This window comes from Heterocephalus glaber, unplaced genomic scaffold (assembly GCF_053883595.1).
Source record: "Heterocephalus glaber isolate CG9 unplaced genomic scaffold, H.glaber_assembly_v1.0 deba00001538, whole genome shotgun sequence".
Taxonomy (NCBI): Eukaryota; Metazoa; Chordata; class Mammalia; order Rodentia; family Bathyergidae; genus Heterocephalus; species Heterocephalus glaber.
In genome coordinates this window covers 21572082-21597283 of record NW_028258333.1, presented here as the reverse complement: position 1 = coordinate 21597283, position 25202 = coordinate 21572082, and the positions used below count along the sequence as shown (strand labels likewise).

The following is a 25202-nucleotide window of genomic DNA, read 5'->3' as shown; positions in this document are numbered from 1 at the left end:
TTGGGCTGGGCTGCGGCAGACCCACGTGGGAGCCGTGAGGGATGACTCCCTGCCACTTCCGGGGGCAGTGACGAAGATGCCTACACAGAAGAGAGATAGCAACTGGCTACACGTCTCAGTGCTGAACTAGTTCCTCAGGTACCCTGGCTCTGGAAATTGCTATGGGAGATTGGATGATTGTTACAGATCCAGGTCTGTGGGGAGAAAGCAAAAATATCTCTCAATACCTCAGAAACAAAGATGTCTCTATCAGGTTTATACTTACAGCAAGTGCTGTGTACTTCAATTCCTTTATCAAAAAATGTACACAGTTTTTTTCAGTGCCTTCTGCACAGAAGAGAATATTGAATAAAGTATTTCATATCTTGATCAGGAATTGACTACTTTCAGGTTTCCTTCATTGTATGAAGAACCCAAAAGTAAAGAAGCAAAGAGAGAATTAAATATAGTTGCTGTTTTAAATTGTATGAATGAGCTATTTGTACTTCAGTGGAAGAACCTGCTCGCTCAGGAAAATGTGGAAACACAGAATCTGAACTGGGAATTGATACGGACCATCTTCAGAGCTGCTAGCAAAACTTAAGAAACAACTGGAAACTTCCAGGAGGGACATTATTGGGCTTCAGCAGAGGGACAGGCAGTTACAATTCAAGAACAGGAATTTGCATCAGCTACTGAAAAATGAGAAGGATGAGGTACAAAAATTACAAAATATCATTGCAAGTCGAGCTACTCAGTATAATCATGATATGAAAAGAAAAGAGCGTGAATATAATAAATTAAAAGAACATCTACATCAACTTGTTATGAACAAAAAGGATTAGAAAATAGCCATGGACGTTTTAAGCTACACGGGCAGAGCAGATGGAAAACGGGGCTCCTGGAGGACTGGGAAAACAGAAGCCAGGAAGGAAGATGAAATGTATAAAATTCTCTTGAATGATTATGAATACTGTCAGATACAAACCCTAAAGGAAAATGCTGAACTTAAGAAGGTTCTTCAGCAAATGAAAAAGGAAATGATTTCCCTTATTTCTCCCCAAAAGAAGAAACCTAGAGAAAGAGCAGATGAAAGTACAGGAACTGTTATCTCTGGTGTTGAAGAAGATGCAGGGGAACTGAGTAAAGAGAGCATGTGGGACCTTTCCTGTGACACTGTGAGAGAGCAACTTACAAACAGCATCAGAAAACAGTGGAGAATTTTGAAAAGTTGTGTAGAAAAACTTGACAACCAAGTTTCAAAGGTACACTTAGAAGGTTTTAACGATGAAGATGTAATATCACGTCAAGACCATGAACAAGAAACTGAGAAACTGGAGTTAGAAATTCAACAATGTAAAGAAATGATTAAAACGCAGCAGCAACTTTTACAGCAGCTCACTACTGCATGTGATGATGATACCACTTCACTATTACGAGACTGTTATTTGTTGGAAGACAAGGAAGGCCTTAAAGAAGAATGGTCCCTTTTTAAAGAGCAAAAAAAGCATTTTGAGAGAGAAAGACAAAGCTTTACAGAAGTGGCTATTCACCTAGGATTGGAGAGAAAGGCATTTGAAGAAGACCGAGCCAGTTGGTTAAAGCAACAGTTTTTAAATATGACTACCTTTGACCACCAGGACTCAGAAAATGTGAAACTGTTCAGTGCCTTCCCAGGAAATTCTGATCACGACAATCTTGCAGTGCGCTCAAGGCCACCGCAGAAGAAGCCTCACAGCGTGTCTCATGGGTCTCCAATTTGCACATCTAAAATGACTAAGTCTCTGCCTGCTTCTACTACTTCAGACTTTTCCCAGACACGTTCCTGTGTATCTGAACATAGTTCAGTCAATGTACTGAATATAACTCCTGAAAAAATGAAAACAAATCGGGTTGGAAGAAAATGTAGCAATCAGGCATGGAGCATGGGATCCAGGCCTAGACCACAGGAAGCTTGCTACAATGGATGCTCTTCGACCTATGCAAATTCTCAGGTGGAAAAAGACGACTTACCTTAGATGTGTGGATGGGAACTTTTTTCACTAACATATTCATCAAATTTATCTCATTGAAGTTGAAACAGGGTGTGTCATAAAGTGAGTCATCTCTGTTAATTTAAGAATGGTCTGAGTTGTTTGTTTGGACTTCCCTGTCTTCGCCCCCAAAGGCTGAAATGGTAAATCTATGTAAGAGGATAGAAAAGCTTTGGCTATGTCCCTTTAGTAACAGAAGCATCTGGCTCTGTGAAAAAAGGAATGTATAGAGGTTTGGATGGAAAAAAAGCACTAGAATGAGTTTCCTCTTTATAAGCATTAAAAATAGCACTTTTAGGAAACTGATGATTGTAAATGTTTAATTTTTGTCCCAAATATAGTTGGCATTGGAAGTTTAGCCTTTACTTAATGTATACTGTAGGGTTTTAACAAAGCAAGTTCTATATTTATTATGTTTAGTGTGATTTTGGAATTACCTCTTCATATGTTTTAAATAAAGTAAAATTTATGTGTTTTGTAAAAAAAAAAAGAATCATACCACAGTGATATATGCACACCCATGTTCATAGCAGCAGCACAGTTTGTAATAGCTAAAACATGGAAACAGCCCAATTACCCATCAACTGGAGACTGGATAAAGAAAATGTGGTTTTCTTATAAAATGGAGTACTACTCAGCCATAAAGAATGAGAAATTAGAGACATTTATAGCTAAATGGATGCACATTGAGCTGATACTCTTAAGTGAAATAAATAGGACACACATATGTAAATAGTGAATAGTTTCTCTGGCATGAGAAACTGAAAGTGTAAATAAGGATCAAAATGTACAATAGATAATGTGAAATAGGAAGAAAATGTGCAAAGGGGAAGGGGAAGTGGGAGGGTTAAGGGAAAGGAAAAAAGGGAATGAAATTAATATGAGAAAATGAAAAAATGGAAACAAAGTCTGCAAATAGAGAGGGATGGAGGGGTTGAAGGGAAGGCAGGGGAATGGGGAAAAAATAAGAATCAAGATATATTATGTAAAGATACAAATCTCCAATGATGAATGTCATTATATTGTATACCTAAAATGTACCATTAAATTTAATTTTAAAAAGAGAAGTACCAGCAAGTTTATCTCATAAATAAATTGGTATTCATAAATTAAGCTTTTAGTCTCTTAGATGTGTAGGTTTTGAGCATTGCCATACGTTAGTCAAAGAAGGGGCTCAGATAGTAGGAATTCAGGGGACTTTGGCAGGTACGTGTCCGGGTAAAAAGATTACATGGATAGAACTTTAGATATACTTCACAGCACACTCAGTGGATGGGCACATCCTCCCCAGGACGCTGTGCTGCCTCTTACAATCTGCAAAGAATTAATGCAGTAGTTACCACCTAAATTAGGTTGTGTTGGGTGCCTCTGGACTGGCCCTAGATGAGTCAGGCTAAGTAAGATAGCCATTACAGCACCCAACCTCAAATTTCAAAGCTGAACAACAAACTCATTCATGTCATGAGCCAATGGATGTCAGAGTGGAACTCAAAGCCTCCCGTCTATTGACCACACTGAGCAGTTAGGACCTTGAATCCCTCAACTTCATCTGGGAAAGAGAGTGACTAGTGGGAAAGAGAGAATATGAGAAGAGAGAAAGAATGAATATGTGAAAAATTAAGACTAGACTAGAAGTGTATCATTCCTGCCCACTTTCAGAATCACAATCACTGACCTATCAAATTATAATAGAGACAATGAACTGAACTTAAATTATATGGAAAGAGAGAAAAGGAGAATAAATTCTAATGGACCCTACATGTTTTAACCAGCCCTGTGATCTGACTTCCAGTATCCTGACAGAAATGATGGTGAAGAGCAGGAATTAGAGAGGAAAAGTGCTTCTGACACATTCTTGAGAACCTTTTCTTAGAATTGTCAACTTTCCAAGATGTACATATGGCCCATCCTCAGTGTTCCAAAGATTCTCCCATCAGGCAGTTGGCCATAGCACTTCATGCCAGACACTGCTTCATTAACTGGTTTCCCCTCACAGCAAGCCTAATGTAGAGATATTAATATCATTCCCTCTTACAGATGAGAACACTGAGAAGAGAGGCTCATGAGTGATCCATGGTAACACAGCTAGTGAATGGTATATGGAGTGAGAGGAACTTGGCCTGTCTCCCCACACTGCCAACAGGATACATAAGTAAATCCTATATGTCCTGTATGACTGAGAGGAGAAAATAGTTGGATGTGAGAATCTGATCAACTCACAGCCTCACTGCCTCCATGTAAGTTCTAAATGTGTTTCCTGTGGAAAGGCAGCCACTCTACTGTCTCCACTGGCAATTTCCTTCTCCATTCCTTTCAGTTCCAGCTGGGGCTCTTAAACTTCAACTTGAATGAGAATCCCCTATGTGCTCATTAAAAATGCCCCTACCTGGGTTCCACCCTTCAAAGATTTTGAGTCATTAGATCTGAGGTGAGCCGTAGCAGGCAGAATAGACTAGAAACAATGACCCAGGAATACTGGCTGCTACTGGAGGGTCACTCAACATTACAGCCACCTTTAGGTAGCAGAATATGCCCAGTTGTCTCAATATTAGGAGAAGGGCTGACTCAGAGTATTCAGAATCTCTAGCCCCAAGATCCTCTCACCTATGACCCCAAAGTCTTATCTGTCCCCATTCCCCATGGCCAGGTGGGTTTTGTACTCCTGGGGAATCTTTGAAGGTAAGGGCCATTGGTCCTTTGTAGCCACTTGAAGTGGAAAACATATGGTTAACATAGACCTCACAACTCAACTGCTGATTTCCTCTCTCTCCATATGCCACTCTCTAACTGTGTGATGCTAGACGACTCCCAGATCCTCTCTGAGACTCAGCATTCTCATCTGTGTGACAAGAGTAATAATACCTATGCTTGGACTTGGACTGTGTTCAGGTGAAGCAAGCTAACAAGATAGTGCCTGGCACTTATAATGTCTTGCAGATTTTATTACCACAGTTCTGAAAACACTGGAGGCTTTTAAAGTAGGTTGTTAGTTTCAGCCACTTGCTCCTTTGAGCTTCAATTTTCTTGAGTGTGAAATGGGACCAATAATGTACTCATAATAATAGCTGTCTTGCCCTCTGCACAGAGTTATTATAAAAATAAAATGTAATAATGATGTGTCAGTGCTTTATAAACTATAGATCACCATGAAAATAAAAATGTTGTCATTTTATCTTTGATGCTGCTAATTTTTTTTCTTTTGTACTGGGGATGGAACTCGGGTCCTTGCGCTTTTGAGGCAGGTGGAGGAACCACTGAGCTAAATCTCCAGCCCCAGATGTTGCTAATTTGAAGCAAGACTCAGGATCGCAGGTCTGGATCCATGCTGCTGTTGTGCTGCTGCCATATGCAATGGTGGCTGAGCAGGTTACCTTTCTGAGCCTCAGTTTCTCCTCCTGTCAGTAGGGCCTCCTATGGGAAGCATTGTATGTTAGGTGTCATGGTGTTGGTCAGTGGATCTCAACCCTGGCTGCATGTTAGAACCATCTAGAGAGCCTTTGTAATGATCATGTCTCAGTTGGCCCAACTCTGAACCAATCAGAGTAGTCCATTGATATCCTCAGGGGACCCCTGTGGATACAAAACCTCTCTTCAATAAAATGGAATAGTATTTATATATAGCCTACACTATCTTCCCTTATACTTCATTTCTAGATTACTTGTAATACCTAATATAGAGTAAATGTTAGATAAGTAGCCCTTATACTATATTGTTTAGAGAATAATGACAAAAAAATGTCTGTACATGTTCAGTAAAGTGCAACTTTTTTCCAAATACATTCAGTCTGGGATTGGTGAAGCCACAGATGCAGAACCTGTGGATAGGGAGGGTCAGGAAAATCAGAATCATTATGGACAGGGCATAGGAATGGATCCTTAAAGTGTCCTTGCTTGTAATATGAATGTGGATTGGAAGCCACCATGTGTGTGGAACAGCTCTGTAAACTGCAAAACACAATGTACAATGTCCAGGTGCTTCATAATTGTTATTTATTGATTGATGGTCTCATGAGGGACTAGTTCCTCTGGAAATCAGGCCAACCATCTGTCCAAAGTATGCACTTTAGACCTAGCTCCTATTCTTGCCTTTAAGGCAAAAAGGCCAAGCAAAAAGAATCTCACTCAAGTAAATGATGTTGCTAGCATGCTGTGGAGAGTGAGTAGAGTTGGTGTAATAGGGTTTAGAAGTGACACTTCCGGTCACAGGTAAGCTCACCACATTTGTTCTATTAAACTGTCTCCAGTCCAAAGGCACGTACACTACAGTGAAGTAATTTACACAAATTAAATTCAAAGCCAGATCTTTCTACGGAAGTCCCCTGTGCAGCACAAACCCTGAGCCACTCCCATTTGGACGATGCCCTCTCTGCTAATCATCTGCTTTTGCAGAACCCAGCCATCACCTTGCCCTGCATACTCCTCCTCTTCCAGGCATCTTCACTGAGCACAGATTTCCCTCTGAGGGATCTTTGAGCTTTATGGGTGATGAGAAGTAAGGTCTCTAAAACCAGAGGTGGGCATTTTAAAGCAGTCTTTGTACTATCTAGTAACTTTCACACAGCCATAATGTCACTATGAAGCTGATAGATTTGAATGTGATGAATATCTTATATAAAAATAATTCACTTGTGGAAAGTTCCACATGTTTTCCACAAAAGAGTATTTCAAAATGAGGAATAGGAGGGAAACCTACCCAAGAAGCAACAAAATGTAAACTTCATAATTGCAGAGATAAAAAATAATAATGGGTGATCACATGAGCAAGGTTCTACCTGTGAACACTCATGGATGTATGTGTAAATATGCCACCAGGGCCATAAGCAAGGAAACCCTCATTGCTGGGGGCACACATTTGCACAAAGCTAATTACTGGCTGGGCAGGAAGAGCTAGAAGCTTCTTCTGTCCATCGTCAGGCTAGGGTTACTTGACACTATGTCACCAACTTTAGATGTCTGCCTGAAAGAACAGCTGCCACGTTCTCCTTAAAATCAGTTCAGATTTTCTTGTCAAACATTACAGAGGACACTGGCTCCAAGAGTTACTTTTGATCACAGTGTAGGACCTGTTCTGCTGCACACAGATGTCCTGTTTCACAGTGTGTTAGAGTTACACTGGCTAAAGTTATCTGGAGGAACAGAATCAATAGGAAAAAATTATGTATAATTATGGAAGGGAATTTATTAGGTAAATTTACAGAAACAGAGGTTAGAGAGTCCATAATGGTGGTCTGCGTGCTGTAAAGTTGGAAGGTGTAGTAGCTGCTGCAGAACAAGAAGGACCAAGGATGCAGCACCAGTCTCAGACCAAAGACCTGGAAGCTCTGTGGAGACTCACCGGTATAAGCCTGCATTAAAAGACTAAAAAGACCAGAGGTTGGTAGCCACAGGTGATGGCAGCAAAAGACACACCTATCAAGCAGACTGGAGCTTTTTAAAAAGGTGCACGCACTTCCTTTATCTTTCCCTTTTATTCCAACCAGGCTACAATGCTATTGTTGGTGCTACCCACAATTAGGATGGGTCTTCCCCCTTGGTTTGCTGGCCTACTTGTCAAACATCCCTTGAAACACTTTCAGACATGTCCAGAACTGTGCTTTAGTAATCTGGTAGGTGTTTCCTAATCCAGTCAGTTTGACATATCACAACTGACTGTCACACATATCTTTTTGTTTATTAATTTCAGTGGTACATTTTAGGTATACAATACAGTTACATTCATCATTGGAAATTTGCACCTTGACATAATCCATCTTGGTTCTTATTTTTCCCCCATGCCCCTGCCCTCCCTTCAACCCCTCCAGCCCTATTTACAAAGACTTTATTTCCATTTTTTCATTTTCTCATATTGATTCCATTCCCTTCTTTCCTTTCTCCTACCCCTCACACTTCCTCCTCCCCTTTGCACCTTTTCTTCCTCTTTCACATTATCTCTTATACCTTTTAGTCCTTATTTACACTTTCAGTTTCTCACACTAGAGAAACTATTTGGTATTTACACATGTGTGTCCTATTTATACTTAATGTTGTGTTCAGTTTTTTCACCTTTGGGGCTTCACTTGTTCTCTTATTCATTCCTCAGTCACTGACCACTAACTTTAGAGCTTGTATACAACTGTCTTTATCTTTAGCCTGGTGTGAAATAGCTAATCCCTCCTATTCTTCTCCCCACCCTGAGCACATTATGTCCTTTGTTTTCCAAGTTAAATGCTGAAATTCTCTATTGGAAAAAAAAAACAGACTCCCAGAAATGAAAGGACACATGTGGGGCTCTCACCTTGTCATTTCAGCCTCAGACCACCTAAGACTCAGGTGGAGCAGGGCCGATAAGGAGATCCCACAGGAAGAGAACCCCAAACAGAGCACCTAAGGAAGTACCTGACCGTTAAAACAGTGGGTGAATGTACACAAAATTCATTTGCAAGAAATGAGACTTTTTGCATTTTTAGGACAAGAAAGGCACTAAAAATTTAATTTAGGTAAATAATCAGGAAGCATGGGCAGTGGTGTGCTAATCTTTTATGGTGAGCAGCTGAAGTTGGTGTGGATTATGAGGCGCGCAGGGTTTCCCTATCATTTGCATCTTCATCAGTCCTAGAATAGCCCAAAATTTGCCAAAACCTAGGAACAACTCAAATATCGACCAACAGTAGCATGAATATATAAATTATGGTATTTCATTCATGGAAATATGAATGAAGATGAATGAGATGAGGTGAAAATGAATTATGTAAAAACTACATGTAAGAAAAAGAATGAATCATAGAATGTGAAATGACAAGACAAACACACAGTCCTAAAATGTGCAATTATATTTACTATACATAAGATTCAAAAGTAGGCAAAATTAATTGTAGTTTTAGAAGTCAGGAGAGTAACACTTATTGGGAAGGTTAGCAGCGATCAGTAGGCAAGAGCTGGGTTTCTGGGGGTCTATTAGTGCTATTTCTTAACACGCCTGGTTCAATGGGCATATTCAATTGCTGATAGGTTACTGAAGAATAGTTATCATTTATGTGTAGCATATGTGTGTCAGTCTTTAAGAAAGACTTGCATTGTGCCTGCTTGTCCATCAAGGATTTGGGTTTTTAACAGCTGAAAAGACCCTCAGAATCCCTGCCTGGCATGTGAGGTCCATTTCTAGAGTTGGAAAAGCCATGATGAACAATGGGGCCACAGAGGCGTATGAGGTGGGAAATTGGGGCAGAGACCATGCTGTACAGAGATCACACAGCACTAGATCTTGCAAGGAAGTCCCACAAAATGGGAGAGCTGAGACTGTTGGCATTCAAGAGTGATTAGCCCAGGGGCTGAGTGGGCCAGAACATGCGGATGAAGCCTAACCAAGAGGAATGAGGGGTTGACAGTGGGAAGTAATGGTGTTAAGAGCTCTCAGAAAGCCACACTGCCTCCTTTTATGGCATTCCCTCCTTAATGTGAGTAGTGGACTTGGCTCAGGCCATGGAACCACAGCCATGATTTTCCATCTGTGCAGAATGGTTGTAGTTTCTCAAAAGGGCGTGCTGCCAGGCTGTGGACTGCTAGAAATCTTTCTCCACTGCTGGACTCTGTGGAAGTGACTTGACTGAATGAAACAAAGCGATGAAGGGAGGCTTTTGGAAAGAGTGAGCCTAAATAGGATCAGCATTGATACAGACCAACCCAAGGAAGAATGGGGTGTCCTTACCACAGCATGGTAGGAAGGCATACTTGAATAACGTAATGGGAAGAATATGAAGACAGGTGAGTCTCTGGGGATTTAGAAAAGAAGAAACCAAATCAGAAAGTCATGGGCAAGGTGTGAGGGCTGCAGATTTGTTACGAACCTATCTTCAGGTCCAAGTTGTGAATTTTTTTTTTTTTGGTACTGGGGATCGAACTCAGGACCTTGCACATTCGAGGCAGGCAGTGACACTACTGAGCTAAATCCCCGGCCCACAACTTGTGCATTTTTATTTTTTTTTTATTAATTTTATTGGTACATTTTAGGTATACAATACAGTTACATTCATCATTGGAAATTTGCACCTTGACATAGTCTCTCTTGGTTCTTTTTTTTCCCCCATTCCCCTGCCCTCCCTTCAACCCCTCCAGCCCTCTCTATTTACAAAGACTTTGTTTCCATTTTTTCATTTTCTCATATTGATTCCATTCTCTTCTTTCCTTTCTCCTACCCCTCCCACTTCCCCTTCCCCTTTGCCCCTTTTCTTCCTATTTCACATTATCTGTTATACCTTTTAGTCCTTATTTACACTTTCAGTTTCTCATTCTAGAGAAACTGTTATTTGTTCATTTTTAAACCACAGTCCTATCCAGAGAGCTAGAGAGAAGCAAAGCCTCAGATGATTGATGGGCCCTGGACTGGGTATGCAAGGCTGATATTCTGCTACCTAAACTCCAAATATTTGGAGCCAATTGCATCTATAACATCATGAAAAACTTGGACCCTCATTGGATGTTCCAGCCCAAATTGAATTGGTAAATAAGGAGGGCCATGCCTATATTTGTTCAAGTTCTTGCAATGGAGAATGGATTTAAAGAGATAAAAGCCAAGTTCATACTCATCCTACTGTCTGCCTGCCGTAAAAACTGGTCAGTAAGTCAGTAGGAGATTGATTTAGTGCTAGGACTCACCCAATATGTAATGAGGGTTAACATTCAGCATAGCTTCCCTAGGCATGAGTAGTTGCCATTATCTTTATTTCTGAAGGTATAGTTATCCAATGATGTTTCCTTCGCTGGGAACTGAGATGCAAAATAAATTGGGAAATCATTGTTGAAACACAGCTGCAATATGACTATGAGTATGTCTAATTACCTGGCATGAAGGTTTTAGGCATTAGAAAGCATATAGTAGTGACTGATCCCGGATATGTCTCAAGAAATCCTAGAGCAAAATTGTTTCTTTTTAGTACATAAAATGCTTCCTAAAAGCATTATTATAGGAAAATCTTTAATTAGCATAGTTTCTTTGATCCTGCCCCAACCCACAAAGAAGTATAAGTAGAGGCCTAAATCAACTGCCTGTGCCCATCCTACTCATCTCAGCATTTCTTGTTCAAAATATATGAAGTCGTGCTCTGGCAGAGCTATCTGGATTGCAAATGTTCTCACCTGATAGGTGTGATTTATGGCATGTTGATTTTAAGCATTTTGATGCAATGCCCAACAGAGTATAAAGACATATTATAAAGAGTCTTCAGTCCATGGGCGAAATCTCATTTCCAAGCCAGGCTGAGATCACCAGATGTCAGGACAAAGAGCTCTTTCTGGATTAGGTGTATCTAATGAGGCTGGATTCAAAAGACAGACAGCTTTTGAGATACTCAAGCATAAATAAATCAGTAGGTGAGATAATCTTTCTCAGCGCTAGCATTTTCTGTTCCTGCCAGGATTCCATGCTCACCCAAGGACTGATGTGTTGCTCACCTCAGGTTAGTTGCTTTTTTTTTCACATGGGAGAATAATTGCATCATCCATCAAATTGAGATGATTTATCAGATGTCCTCAGATTTACCAGAATACAATACTCTCTCCCATGAGCATGTGGCTGACAATCTACTACACCTGTTTGTTTTTTAGTTTCCTCATCTATTAAAATTGGATGCTAGTGACCTGTACCTATCCATGGGGTTGTTTTGAGGACAAAATGAATTTCAAATTAATAACGTACTTAGCTCAGTGCCTCTCTCATAGCAGGTGCTCCAGAAGTAGTCAGAATAATTTTAAACTTATTAGGAGTCCTTGACCACTTGACTTAAATCAGAGGACATTGAGAGGCTAGAGAGAACAGGTGGTTTAGAATGGCCAAGCAGGAAGGGCATTTGGAAGGAATACTGGAAATGCAAATGAAAGGTCTGCTAAAGAACAATACATGGCTACTTCACAGGACCCATTAGTGAACCAAGATTCATTATTGAACCAAGACCCTTAATATAAAGGAGCTTCATGATGGTACCTCTGTACCCCAAACCTCTATTGTCACTAAGATTTCTATTTCTGAGTATGTCTCACAAGAAGTAGTGGTAGGTTCAAGAAGCCTTCAAAGGGTGTCCATTAAGTGGTATGCAGTGGGAGATGGAGAACCACTCACCATCTCTGGGGAAATGGGCAAAATCTGGTCTTGTAGGGGATCATTAAACCATACTCCGGCATTTCAAATGACCCAAGATGGCCATCTTTTCCCCTGGATGTCTTCCCTTTATTTAAATAAAATTCAAATGGAAATTAAAGACATGTGTTTCTGAGAATTTATTCTTATTTCACCAAATCTATTGTTTTCTGAGGTTGTTTGAAGTCTAATAAGACTAATGAGCCTTTTCAAAATGTTTTTTAAAATCCTTTTTTCTTAGGACATTTAGAGGCTTTGAAAGCTGTTCCAAGGGTAAAAAAATAGATTAATAATAAATTGCTCAAAATTCTCAACCCCTGAGGGTTTGAAATTTACTTAACACTCCAAACCCAAGAGGTATGAATTGTTACTAGAGTCTATTATCACTTTTTATGGGGTTTTACGAAAAGGAGAAAGAAACCACGTGGAAGGTCAACAGAGTATGTTGTGGAGTTTGCTTCACAGCCATGTGCAAAACCCAGACTTCTGGAACCTTCTCAGCAAAACCCCCAGAGGAGGTCCTTCCCACCTTCTTCTTGGATGAATCAATTGGGCTAAATGCAGTCACTGAGAATACTGACTTTTCAGCCTGAATTGTTTTTGGCTGGTGGATCACAACACTCCTAGAATGTTTCTCTTGTAGCACATACAATCTATGTCTCATTAAGTGGGTGATATATTATTAAATGCCATGGAGTGAAAAGAGAACAATTTTTCTTTCAGGAATATGAAAAGGAGCAACCCACAGCACCCCTTGAACTCTCTACATTGTCATCTGATGACCTCTAGTGGTGGAATTTTCCCCAGCTCCTGTGAATCAATGCTTCTGAGACAAACCATCCCATGTTACATTTTCCTACATTTCCTTCCTTCTGCTTTGTCATTCACTTTATGCAAGGGACAAGAATCAGTTGCAAACACCCAGAACAAAGTGGTTCATGTGCCTCACCAGACTGTCATTTCACAAAAGTTGCTTGTGTCTTCTTTCAGGAATTCTCTGATACATTTCCCATAACAAGGAAAAGGAGCCAACATGAAGGAAAATGTGACATCCACAATGGTTTTCATCCTGCTACTTTTTCTCAACATCAGACTTCTGAATGGTGAGTAAGAAATGTCCTGTTCACTTTTATTGGCTAGGATTTTATCAAGAGGGTGGAAAGGCCACTGTGGTCTTGCAAACCAGTTATAAAAAATGAAAATGTTCATGTCATATGGTACTCTAAAACTATTTGCAACATTTTTGCATTAAAATTAATGCAGAAAACTTGTGCAAAGTCTTTTCTCTGTTCTTTCTGCTTTCAGTTCTCATTTGGGGGTTGTAATGAAACAGTTCTGAGAATGACAGGATTTGAGTTCCAGTCCAGGTTTTGCCAATTGCTAGCTGTGTCAACTTGACCCAATTGCCTACTCTCTCTGGGTTCTCAAATTTTCAAAGTTAGGATGGTAAAAAACCTTTAATAACCATAAAATGATGTAAAGGTTGCTGTTACATAGTGGAAATTTGGTATGATCAACACTATTACTTGTGCTAATAGAAATAAAGTCCACAGCTAAATTAGAAAGCATGTGCTTGTGTATTATTTCTGTGTGTCTACCCCTGTGCATTTCTGGATGTGCATATTTCTGTATGTACATATGTGTACATTAACTTTTCTATGGTGCTTGATTGCAAATGTTTCTCTGTGTGTTCCTGTGTATCTGTGTGTGGAAATATGCCTGTATATGTATAAGTATTTCCACGTGCTCATATTGTGTGTACATGTATGTATACCAGTGTGTACTTCCATAAGTATGTTTCACATGCATTTCCCTCTGTGTGTATTGTATGTTTGTGCATATGTGTATAGTGCATGTATGTGTATACATCTCACATGGGATCTACATACCTGTATGTGCCCGTAGTGCCTGTGTAATTGTCCTTGTGTGTCTGAACATTGAGACAGTCCAGTAAGTTTAGCCATCCTGTCTAAAGTTCATAAAGAGGACAGTTGACTAATTATAATTTCACAACTTTACCCTCTTCTTTTGAGTTTCCTAAAAGTACCATTAATGACCAGGATAATGTGAAAGATAAGCTTCTAGAGAGAGGGGTAGGGAGAAAACAGAGGTCAGAGTAATCCATAAGAGAAATTCTAAGCACTCAAATGATCAACAGTCATCCTGATTGGCTTCAAGTATGCTCATTACTGGACCATCGATTTTGAGGTTTTATAAACTTTCCTTTCTATGTTACATGCTCCTACCTACCCTTAATAGAAACAAACAAAAGAAACCTTGCATTTTTGCCATGACTGCAGAGAACATTATCTTGCAGGAATCTCTCTGGAAGATAAGCAGTATTACAAATATTGGCAAAGCTGCTCCAGGCCCACATGAGAGTTCTCAGAGAGGCCTGGGAGCCGGAGTGTAGCTCAGTTCCCACTGACAGGACCAGCCTGGTGTCCTGGGTTCCACCCTATGCTCCATTTCGTGTCATCCCATTAGATTCTTCTTTCTGACCAGGTTACCTAGAGACCCCTCTTCCTATCTTTGTCCATTCCTGAAGCCCTGGTACTCCACTAGAAGTTCTGGCCTAAGATCTTGTGTGCGGATGGGGACAAGGGTAGAAGAGAAGAGAAAGGACCCCCTGAGCTGCTGGGGCCAGCCTCTAACAGCTATTCTGTCCCTTCCTGACTTCTGGACTAAACATTGGGACCTCAGGCTGGGTAAGAAGGAAACGCAGCTGGACTTACACAGTTACACTTGGCCTCCCCAGCTGAGTCGTATCAAGGCAAACTCCCAGGGCTATTCTGCTCCTCTCTGGACCTAACAGCCAAGGAAGCCAGCTTGCCTAGAGCTCTGGGGATTTGACAACTGAAAAGTCTTATCTCATTGGCATTATATTTTTCGCATCATCTCATGCAGACCTTATAATTTGGGAGTAGATACCGCTCTTACATAATCATAGTGGTTATAACTCAGAAGGAATTGTCACCTATCCTACCTCTTACCATGCCCCTCATTCCAAAAAGATCCATAGAATCAAAAGAAATCCCTTAAAACTAAGAAAAGAGGGAGAAAATATAAGAGAAGGAAAATAAAAATCAAGATTCAGAAATGGCAACAAGGAGGAGGGGGAGGTAGGCCATAGGACTAGCTCATTAGGCCAACACTGAATGAAATCCAGGGAAAGGGAAGGAAAGTAGAAAATAGGAAAGGGGGGTGAGGAAGGAGCTGAAAGTCACCCAGATAAAGGGAGCATCAGTGTAACAATGAACAAACACGGGCCGGGGATTTAGCTCAGTGGTTCTGGCACCTGCCTTGCAAGTGCAAGGTCCTGAGTTCGATCCCCAGTACCAAAAAAAAAAAAAAACAGTGAACAAACAAAAGGGGATGGCAGAAAAATGGAATTTTGGGATTGCAGACGTGCCAGAGGGCAATGTATTGGCAAAGCATGCACAGATTGCTTGTACCTGGAGAATTCTTTGTATGGTCATCTTTATATTATGGGACAATATTGGCCTTCTAGACTCTGTGAGATTCTTCAATTCCCATATATCCATCTTGTTCCCAGGTTCACTCTCCATTGAATTTTGGTTAATCATTGGTCCTCACATAAGCTGTTGATATCTCTATCTCAAAATACAACCACATCCACCACCACCCCAAAGAAGTCTGTCTCTCTCTCTCTCTCTCTCTCTCTCTCTGTGTGTGTGTGTGTGTGTGTGTGTGTGTGTGTGTGTGTGTGTTACCAACACCTGTAGAGCCCACAGACAAGAGATACCAGAGGCTGACACTTTGGCATTTCTGAACACCATGCCCCTAGACCTATTGACCCCGGGGCCTCATTCATCACTGGCCTGGGTGTGTTCAGTATGTATTAGCAGCGGAAGACTCAAATGATGGAATAAACCTCAATGTTGACTCCAGTGGCTGTGCTATTTTTTAGGAGAGTCGCCTCCTGGAAAACCTATCATCTCTAAATGTCGTTCTCCTGAAAAGGAAACGTTCACATGCTGGTGGAAGCCGGGAACCAATGGAGGACTTCCCACCAATTACACACTGACTTACTACAAGGAAGGGTAAATTTTTTCTCTCCTACCAAACCCACAAGTCTGTCCACACACTCCAGGCCAAAATAGCATTGGTTCTGGTTTATAATTACCACATTACCCTGGATTTATACCAATCAGGCTCATACCACTGAGGAAAGAGAGTCTGCCCACCTTTCACAAACTCTCTCAATCCACATAAGCCCATCAGCCACAGCAGCAATACAAAATCAGCAGTGTTTCAAATTACCTGTCACAAGGTTGCTTATGGGGCAACCCAATGTCCCATACAAATATTTCCTAAATGTTAATCTCAGATCTATAATCTCTTATCTATAACCTTGTGCCGTGTATAATTTTTTTCTTGGTAAATATGTTACTTTTGCAACATAAGATTACCATGTAAACTGATACCCTACAATCCTTGACAAATACGATACATTAGGCTTTCAAATTTGTTTCATGTCTAGGAAAATAAAGAATACTGTAAAAAAAAAGGTGGTGAGGATTTTTCTTTAATAAATTCCTGATCCAGAGTGACGGTCTCCTGGGGGGTGTATTTGGATGTAATGCTGTCACAAAGACTAAAGAAGATTGTCTCTGGGTGAAAATGTCGCTAAACTCACAATGAGACCTTTCTGGAAATCTTGGGGGTGCTATATCTTACCTCCAAAAACGAAAGAATGTATTTCTAGTAGAGACAGCTGGTCCACTTTTCAGTGACTCTGCTTCGTTGTACAGAAAGCTGTCCGCCCATCTGGAATCCAAAGGGGTGTCATGAAAACAGATTTCAGAAACTCCAACTGGTAAACAAAATTGAATAAAACTCTACTTGTGTGGTATATCTGGAATTGAGGCTCCTCGGTCAAAATATAAGCAGTCTAATGAGCTACTTTAGGCTGAAATATCTGCTTTCAAAGTTACTTCACTCTGTTGCTGACTTGATACCATTTGAAGTATATTGACATTAGGTTTGATCCTTCTGAATCCTCTTTTGTAATGTAATTTAACATGTACGTGTAATGATGCTGCCTGGTGGATGGTCCTACTGTGTGTACTCCACATGAAAGTCCCAATTTCCTGAAGTGACACAATTACAGTGCCCTAGGTATGGCAGTGCCTTGGCCATTGACAGTTCAAAGATTTATTAGCAGGAAACATGTACCACAAAGCTCACAAAAAAATGCCATGAGAAGGGAAGGATTGATGAGCAGCAGAAAAAATTGAGGCTCTAAAATAACCTTTTGTACCTCATTCTCTTCCTCATTCCATGCTGATGTGGACAGAGCACAGGGACCTATTCTTCTCCTGTAGTTTTTGCACTTTTAATGCCTGATAAGCCAGTGGTATTGATCTTTTAAGGAAAGAACTAGTCTGGTTTTTACTTTTTATTTACTCCTAATATTTTACTCCTTGCAGAGAGAATATCATCTATGAATGTCCAGACTATAATACCAGTGGTCCCAACTCCTGTTATTTTAATAAGAAGTATACCAACCTATGGACAATATATGTCATCAGAGTAAATGCCACTAACAACATGGGAAGCAATGCCTCAGATCCACGTTTTGTGGATGTGGCCTACATAGGTAAGGGGAAAAGCAGTGGGTGGAGGATTTGTTACTCCGTAATTTGTTACTCAAACCCAGTTTGAGTTTTCTTGGCTTATGAATGGATTCCTCAAAGTAGAGATGAGATTATTCACAACATCTTGTCAACTAGCATTTCTAATTAATTTTTCCTCTTGCGTTATTCATGACAGTAAGTGTGGCATGGAAGACTTGTTTTCTTATGCTTTCCCTTGACCCTAATTCCCATCCTATTGTGCCCAGCATAAATGTTCTATGTATGTTTCCTGCCCTCACACTGCACTTGATGCCCCCATCTTCCCTAAAAAACAGATTTCTTTTCATTCTCCTTTTGAAATATAGAGCTATTTCATGAAGAAGCAGTTCTTAGAAGAAGTTTATCTGGCTCTGGATCCACAGAAATTGCTCTAATTGCTTTACCTCAAACTCAATTCGTAACATGCATATACTTCTTAACAGCCTACGTTATTATTTTACAAATAAAAAGTTGGGGAGCAAATAACATTACTTGAGCAGCAGGCTGAAGGCCAAGATTACAGTACAATGTTTAGAGAACCCGTTAGCCAAATAGAACAAACATCCTGAGAGCTCTTCCTTGCTCTACATAATCAACATTAAGCTGCAGGGCAACTGGGCATAACTACAGTGTCTTTTGTAATTAAGGAGGATGACAAAATGAATCCTAGAACAAGAGATGGCTTGTCCAGGACTGGGTTCATTCTTATCTTGAATAATAATCTGTGAAGCTAACTAGGTCCAAAGTCATCTAAGTCTTCTTGACCTACCTAATGCCACACAACAAGAAGAATCAAACTGGGACCCTCCAGTATCCACTTCTATATCATCCTGTACAACTCAGATTCCTGAGTTGTGTCTCCTTCATTTTTTAAAATTATGGTAAAACACACATAACAAAATCACTATCTTAACCATTTTAAAGTGTGCAACTTGGTAGAATTCGTTCATTCATAATCATTATATTCATTCATTCACTGTATAATCATTATCTAGTTCCAGCTGCCAGCTGAGGGAAATAAGCTATTTAAAATTGTTTCCTTCTAAGCCTATCACCTTAAATGGAAACTCCATACCCTCTAAACAGTTACTACCTATGCCTTCCTCTCCCAGCCTCTGGTGATTTTAATCTGTTTCCAGAGCTTTGCTCAGCCTGGATATTCCATTTATATGGATCATGCAACATGTGACTATAGACACATATGTTTATCCATTTGTCAGTGGGTAGACATTTGAGTTTTTCCACCTTTGGTTATTGTAAGTAGTGTTGCTGTGAACATTAATATACAGGTTTTTGCTTGAACATTTCTTTTCAATTTTTAGGAATATATATATATATATCTAGGAGTAGAACCAATGAGCAATATATCATTTCTATGTTTAAATTTTAGAGGAACTTTCAGGTTGTTTCCCGCAGCATCTACACCAGTTTACATTCCATCAGCAATGTATGTGAGGGTTCCAATTTCTCCATGTCCTCAACAACATTTGTTATTTTTCACTTTTTAAAATTCTAGCCTTCCTAGTGGGTATAAAATGGTAGCTACCTGCGGTTTTGATTTGGATTTCCCAGAAGATTTACGGCACTGAGCATCTTTTTATAGGCTTTTGGCCATTTGTGCCTCAAATTTGGCAATCTCAGCACCTCATTTTTCTCAACTTAATCCCAGGGAGAGCTGCCTCTAGAGTATATTGTTCTGTAGCGCTCAAATATCTTTTTTCACCAAATATGTAATTTTAGACAACAATTTTTCCTCCACTAAGCCTATTTCCTCCTCTGTATAATGGGTAAATTAGTAGAATGCTAAGATGTTGTTGGAGGGATTGAATAAAATGATGTAGGGATAGTGTTTTATGTAGGTCTTTGCATGTAGTAAGAATTTATCTTGCTATTAGGAATTCAGTAAGCATTTGTTGAATGAGTGAATGGGCCAAGAGGCTATTAAGAGGTCCTTAAAGGTATCATCACCAAAAAGCCCAAATTCAAGGCACATTTTAATAATATAATATCTGGAAGAATAGACTATATTAGCCATTGAAAGTAAGATGTATATTAAATGTGAAATGTAATTGACAAACCAAAGATGAAATCTGTAAACTTCTACCTACAAAAGTGTAAATATAAATAGATGGTTCACAACAATCATGTAAATGATCAAAGAGAGTACAAACTATTTTAAATCCCTTCCCAGTACTCTTCCACAGCTTAATCTCTGAGGAAACTAAGCTATTCTAAATCCGTCCCAGTAATCTTCCATCCTAACCTCCACTTGCAAATCTTAGTCCAATTTGATCCCTGCCATCATGCAAATGATTTGGGTTTGTATCTGACCATAGCTGTTGGAAAGCGAAGAATATGCCAAGAATGAAATCTCAGCTGTATATTACTCTTACCATGCAAACCTCATCTTGAAGTGTAAACATGAGAGAAGGCATGCTTTTGTCTTCCAGCAGCTTACAATGCAATAGAAAGATCGGGCTAATAAATGATAAATGCAATTCATGATAGAAAATAGAAGAGCCAAATAAAAGGTGCAAGCAATGAATGCAACTGGAATTTCTTTTATATCTATAGTTGAACCAAACCCTCCTCAGAACATAAGTTTGGAAGTAAAACAGCCAGAAGACAGAAAACCATATCTATGGATAAAATGGTTCCCACCAGCCCTAGTTGACATAACGTCTGGCTGGCTCATTCTACAGTATGAAGTTCGATTAAAACCCGAGAATGCAGCTGAGTGGGAGGTGAGTCAAACAGAAACCTTTTAAAGGAACCAGTCCTTTAGCAAGAATGAATCCCCACAAGTGAGATCAGATCATTTATCCAATTAGTGGACAACCATATCGATCTCCTCATGCAGCCATGACCCATCAGATGTGGAAAGGCCTTCTCTTCTCTACTGCGATTGAAAAGGGTTCATCTTCAGCTCTCCCAGAAATAGTCCTTTGCACTACACAGCTTTCTCCCTGCTGTTTCCCACCCACCTTCCTAAGTATATCTTAGACCTTGACATCCATGAAAGCACATAAATTACACCAGGGCAGGAAGTGGTGGGTATCCCAGTGTGATCTATCTATGGTCAATGGCTCTGTAAATAAATACTTTAAGATACTTCAATGTAAAGAAATAATAACAGTATAGCACAGGCAGTATGATACTTTATCTCCGATATGTCTCCTTTTAAAAAGAAACATTTCCAAACATAGCCAAAATAATAAGACCACACATGAGAACATTTATTCATATTCTTTAACAATATGAAATAGCCAGTCTGTATTTTATCTATTTTATCCCCTCACTACATTTCAAAAATACCTCTAACAACTGTTTTGCCAAACTAGAATCCACTTCAGAAAACATGTAGTCTCTAGTTGTTATCTCCTTTCAGTTTCAATGCACTCAGAAGGCTGGGCCACTTGAGCAATAGAATAACTCACCTTTTCCACTTGTCCAATTTGTTCTTCATAGGTTCATTGAGCTAATCTCTCTGCCTCTGTTTTCTGCAACCAGACATTAGATCTAAGACTTGATTAGATTCTGACCAAAAAATTTTGAACCCACATACTTCAGAGGCCTTATATCCTTCCAGTTGGAAGATTAGAAAACCTGTTGAATTTTTGTGAGAATTTGGGGGGAGGGGTACTGGGGATCGAGGCAGGTGCTGGAACCACTGAGCTAAATCCCTGGCCTTTTCATAAGAAATTTTTAAAATAAGAAAAGGTCTAAAGGGGTAGGGGAAGTGGGAGGGGTAGGGGAAAGGAAAAAATGTGAGATAAATAAGTGGAAACAAAGCCTTTGCAAATGGGGGGGGTGGGTTTTAGAGGGGTTGGAGGGAGGGCAGGGGAATGGGGAAAAAATAAGAAGCAGCATACATCATGTAAAGGTAAAAGTTCCCCATGATGAATGTAAATGTATATGTATCGTATACCTAAAATGTACCAATAAAAGAATTTTTTAAAAAAGAAAGTGATAGAACTGAAAAGGTAGAATAGAATAATGAAAGCATAGTATCCTCTAAGTATAGTCATCAACCCTAAAGCTTCCAATAAGTTATTATTTAAATGAAAATATCATTTTTCATGACAAAATTCAGAAATGATTTCCTTTTCCCTTTTCCTCCTTAGGTACATTTTGCAGGGCAGCAGACACATTTTAAGATTCTCAGCTTATACCCAGGACAAAAATACTTTGTCCAGGCTCGCTGCAAGCCAGATCATGGATTCTGGAGTAAGTGGAGCCCAGTAACCTCCATTGAAATTCCTAGTGGTAAGTGTCCTGGTTACCTGTTGCTTATACTCCTTGCTTTACCATTTTTAAATGGTAAATTTGCATGTAATTACTACTAACAGAGAAATTATTTTGAGGCTTAGCCAAAGAATAAGCAGAGATAGGTTTATAATCTCTTTACCAAATACACAGATATTTGGAAGGGTTTGCATTGCTCCCTGGATTCCTTAGTCACTGTCATTGAGGCTCAGTTTTTAGAATCGTCTGTAGGTGTGGGTTTCGAGTGTCTCAGAGGATTTAAGAATTAGTCATTCTGTCCTCCACGTCCATCTCATCCCTATCATTTAGAGGGTCTAGCTAAGACCATCATCTAATTCTCCCAGAATTTATAAGGAATCAACTCAAAGGTATGAACTGTTATTTAGTCTCTGCAAAGAATTTCATTTTGGTCTCTTAGCCAAAGCACAATATATGAGAGACCTTCAGTTCTAACAAAGTGCCATTAAGTATGTGGCATCTATAAGGGAGCAAGTCATCTTGTATTTCTAAAGTACCTTACAGTTTACAGTGTCTTGACCTCATTTGGTACCTCTAACTCTCCTGAGTATTCAGAGAAAATGTAATTGCCATTAGGAATGAAAAGAAACTAAAACTCAGTGAAGTTAGGAGCCTTTCCAGAACAACACTACAAAGTCTAGCTCTTCTCACAACTTGTCTGGCTGAAATATCAGAGATTTGTTTGGCATACTGGAAAGAGCACTGAACAACTGTGGGTCAGGACATGCATCTGGTTCAGCCCTGGCTTATACTAAATAAAAGCACGGGGTTTAGAAGCAGAAGGCCTGGATTCTCATTCCAGACTATAACACAATAGATACATGACCATTCATAGATTTCTTCACCTGTAAAACAAGGCAATGTGTTTTAAAACCTTAACATGATTGTTGGAATTTTCTAACAACTTGGTAAGTGTTGGCTTTTATTATTATTACTGCAACTGATCATGGATTTCTTCCTTAAAGATCAAATAAAAGAATATGTGAAAGGATTTTAAAATTTGTAGAGTATTATAAAATATGTACAACATATTAAAATATTAATATTGGAAAAAAGCAAACCCGTCACTGATGCTACTCTGAATTGCTCTTCAAATCAAAAGACATGCTTTTTTTCCAATGGAAAAAAATTTTGTGTTCAAAAGTTTCATGCATAGGCTAGATTGGCTTGTTTTTAATGATACTGTGTGTGATCAAAGCTTTCTGGCTATTTGTTTTTTAGACATCAACATGAGTGATACAACTATGTGGATCTTTGTGGCCATTCTCTCTGCTGTCATCTGTTTGGTAATGGTCTGGGCAGTGGCTTTAAAGAGCTACAGGTATTTCACTATCTCTCACCCCTTCTTTCAATCACAGTTGTTGAGAATAATGGCAAAAACAATAATACAAAGGTTAAGGAAACATACAGATAAGTCAGCATTTCATTTTAGCCATTACCTTGCAGTGTGTTTCCCCATAAAAAATCTTTTGAGTATTTTTAAAAGTAGAAAAATGAACTCATTTGAAGCAGGTACTCTTTCCATCAAATGAAGACTCATGATTGTGAAACAGTAAGAATCTGGCAAGAGCAGGTAAAATTAAGAAAAGTAAATGATTTAAATAAAACACTACCTTCAAAATCAGCTTCCTCAATTAGCCAGAGCAAATTTTAACGTAGGTCTCTCTAATTATTATCTTCATCACTTATTGTTAGTTTCACAGAGCCCCAGAACTCTTCATGTAGCAACTATTGGAGATAAAAGTCATTTTTTAAAAGTTGCAAAGTGAAAAGATGAGTCAATTATCTGATCTCTCAAATTATTTTGTAGCATGATGACCTGCATCTTTCCACCAGTTCCTGGGCCGAAAATAAAAGGATTTGATTCTCATCTGCTAGAGGTAAGGGCCAAAGACAGACTGTGTGTGACTCACTGCTGTGTAATAATTAACTTTATACATGCACACATGATCCCCAGAAAGCCAGCTTAGCCTTCGTAATCATTCTTCTCTAGCTACTGCTCCTCCTCAGCATGTACGTTAACAGAAAGAGGTGTGAGGGATGAGGGTCGTAACTATCAGATACTAACAGTTAGAGGGCATGGAGAGAAACCCAAGAAAATACAAAAACACATAGTAATGCTTACTAGATTTACCAGGGCTGCTCATAAGAGAATCATTTGGATCAAATAATCAATTTAGTAATAGGGCGAATATTTTGATTCATATAAAACAGGGACCCACAACCACTATATATTGGTAAATGCTATTACTTGAATGTTCTTTTAATAAGACCATAGTAATAGAATATTCTATTGCCCCTGTTGCTCTTTTTCAGCAGTCAGTTAATAGTGGCTCAGTCCAGGGGAAGCTGGTCTTTGCCAAGACACATTATATTGATCCAAAGGAGAATTAAAGGTTAAATGTGTTTTGAATAAAAAGGGAGATTAGAATATTTTAAATTTCTCTCTAGGTTCAAATATAGAGTTTCAATTTACCTTAACCTTAATAGTGATTGATCTTAAAACTAACACCTGTATATAAAAACAAATTCCACTCGTCCCATGGAAGGCTGAAGTTTAAGAATCTGAAAAGTGAGTACCAGAGAATTTGATTTGTCTGCAATTCCCTTTGATTGCAAAGATCATTGCAGGGTATTTGGGCTCCTGGTCCAGTGCTCTTTCCCCACTATCTAGTCTAACATTGACCTTTACAGAACCAGCATTAGTACCTCATCTAACTCAATTAACTACCATGTAGCTCACATCACAACCTCCTAGCCATTCAGAAATATAATGACAATATAGCTAATTTGAGGATTGAAAAAAATGTAATATTTTTCCTTTCATTATCTCTAATCCTCCAAACATCTCTCTCAACTAGGTAGTATTACTCACATTTTTAATGGAGAAGCTAGGATTCAGTACTTTTGACAGTAGCTTGTCAAAAGTCATCTATATTCTATAACTGATAAAGCTAAGGCATAGGCACCAGCACCTTACCTCAGTCAGAGAATCAGAAAAAAGAGAAGAAGTAAGGGGAGGAAGAAGGAGAGGGAGAAAAAATGAGGAGGAAGAGGAATAGAGGAGAGAAGAAAATATGGAATAGGCAAAATGAGAGAATGGAAGGAGGAGGAGGAAAAAGAGGCAGAGAAGGAAGGAAATGAGAGGAAATTGAGTAG

At 39.3% G+C, this 25202-nt stretch overlaps 1 protein-coding gene and 1 pseudogene across 4 annotated transcripts in view; both read left to right on the top strand.

The window, feature by feature from the left end:
• The window catches only part of Prlr (prolactin receptor), a 175520-nt gene that overhangs the window by 146403 nt on the left and 3915 nt on the right, over positions 1-25202 (top strand). For all 4 annotated transcript variants that reach the window (XM_087189288.1, XM_087189289.1, XM_004848630.3 and 1 more), the window contains 7 exons: positions 13111-13223; positions 16052-16184; positions 17574-17743; positions 20334-20503; positions 21884-22025; positions 23265-23364; positions 23854-23923. In XM_087189288.1, coding sequence (XP_087045414.1) covers positions 13154-13223; positions 16052-16184; positions 17574-17743; positions 20334-20503; positions 21884-22025; positions 23265-23364; positions 23854-23923 — 855 coding nt within the window. In that variant the 5' untranslated portion in view covers positions 13111-13153. The remainder of the gene's footprint in view (positions 1-13110; positions 13224-16051; positions 16185-17573; positions 17744-20333; positions 20504-21883; positions 22026-23264; positions 23365-23853; positions 23924-25202) is intronic.
• On the top strand, positions 289-5628 carry LOC101696591 (afadin- and alpha-actinin-binding protein pseudogene; annotated as a pseudogene).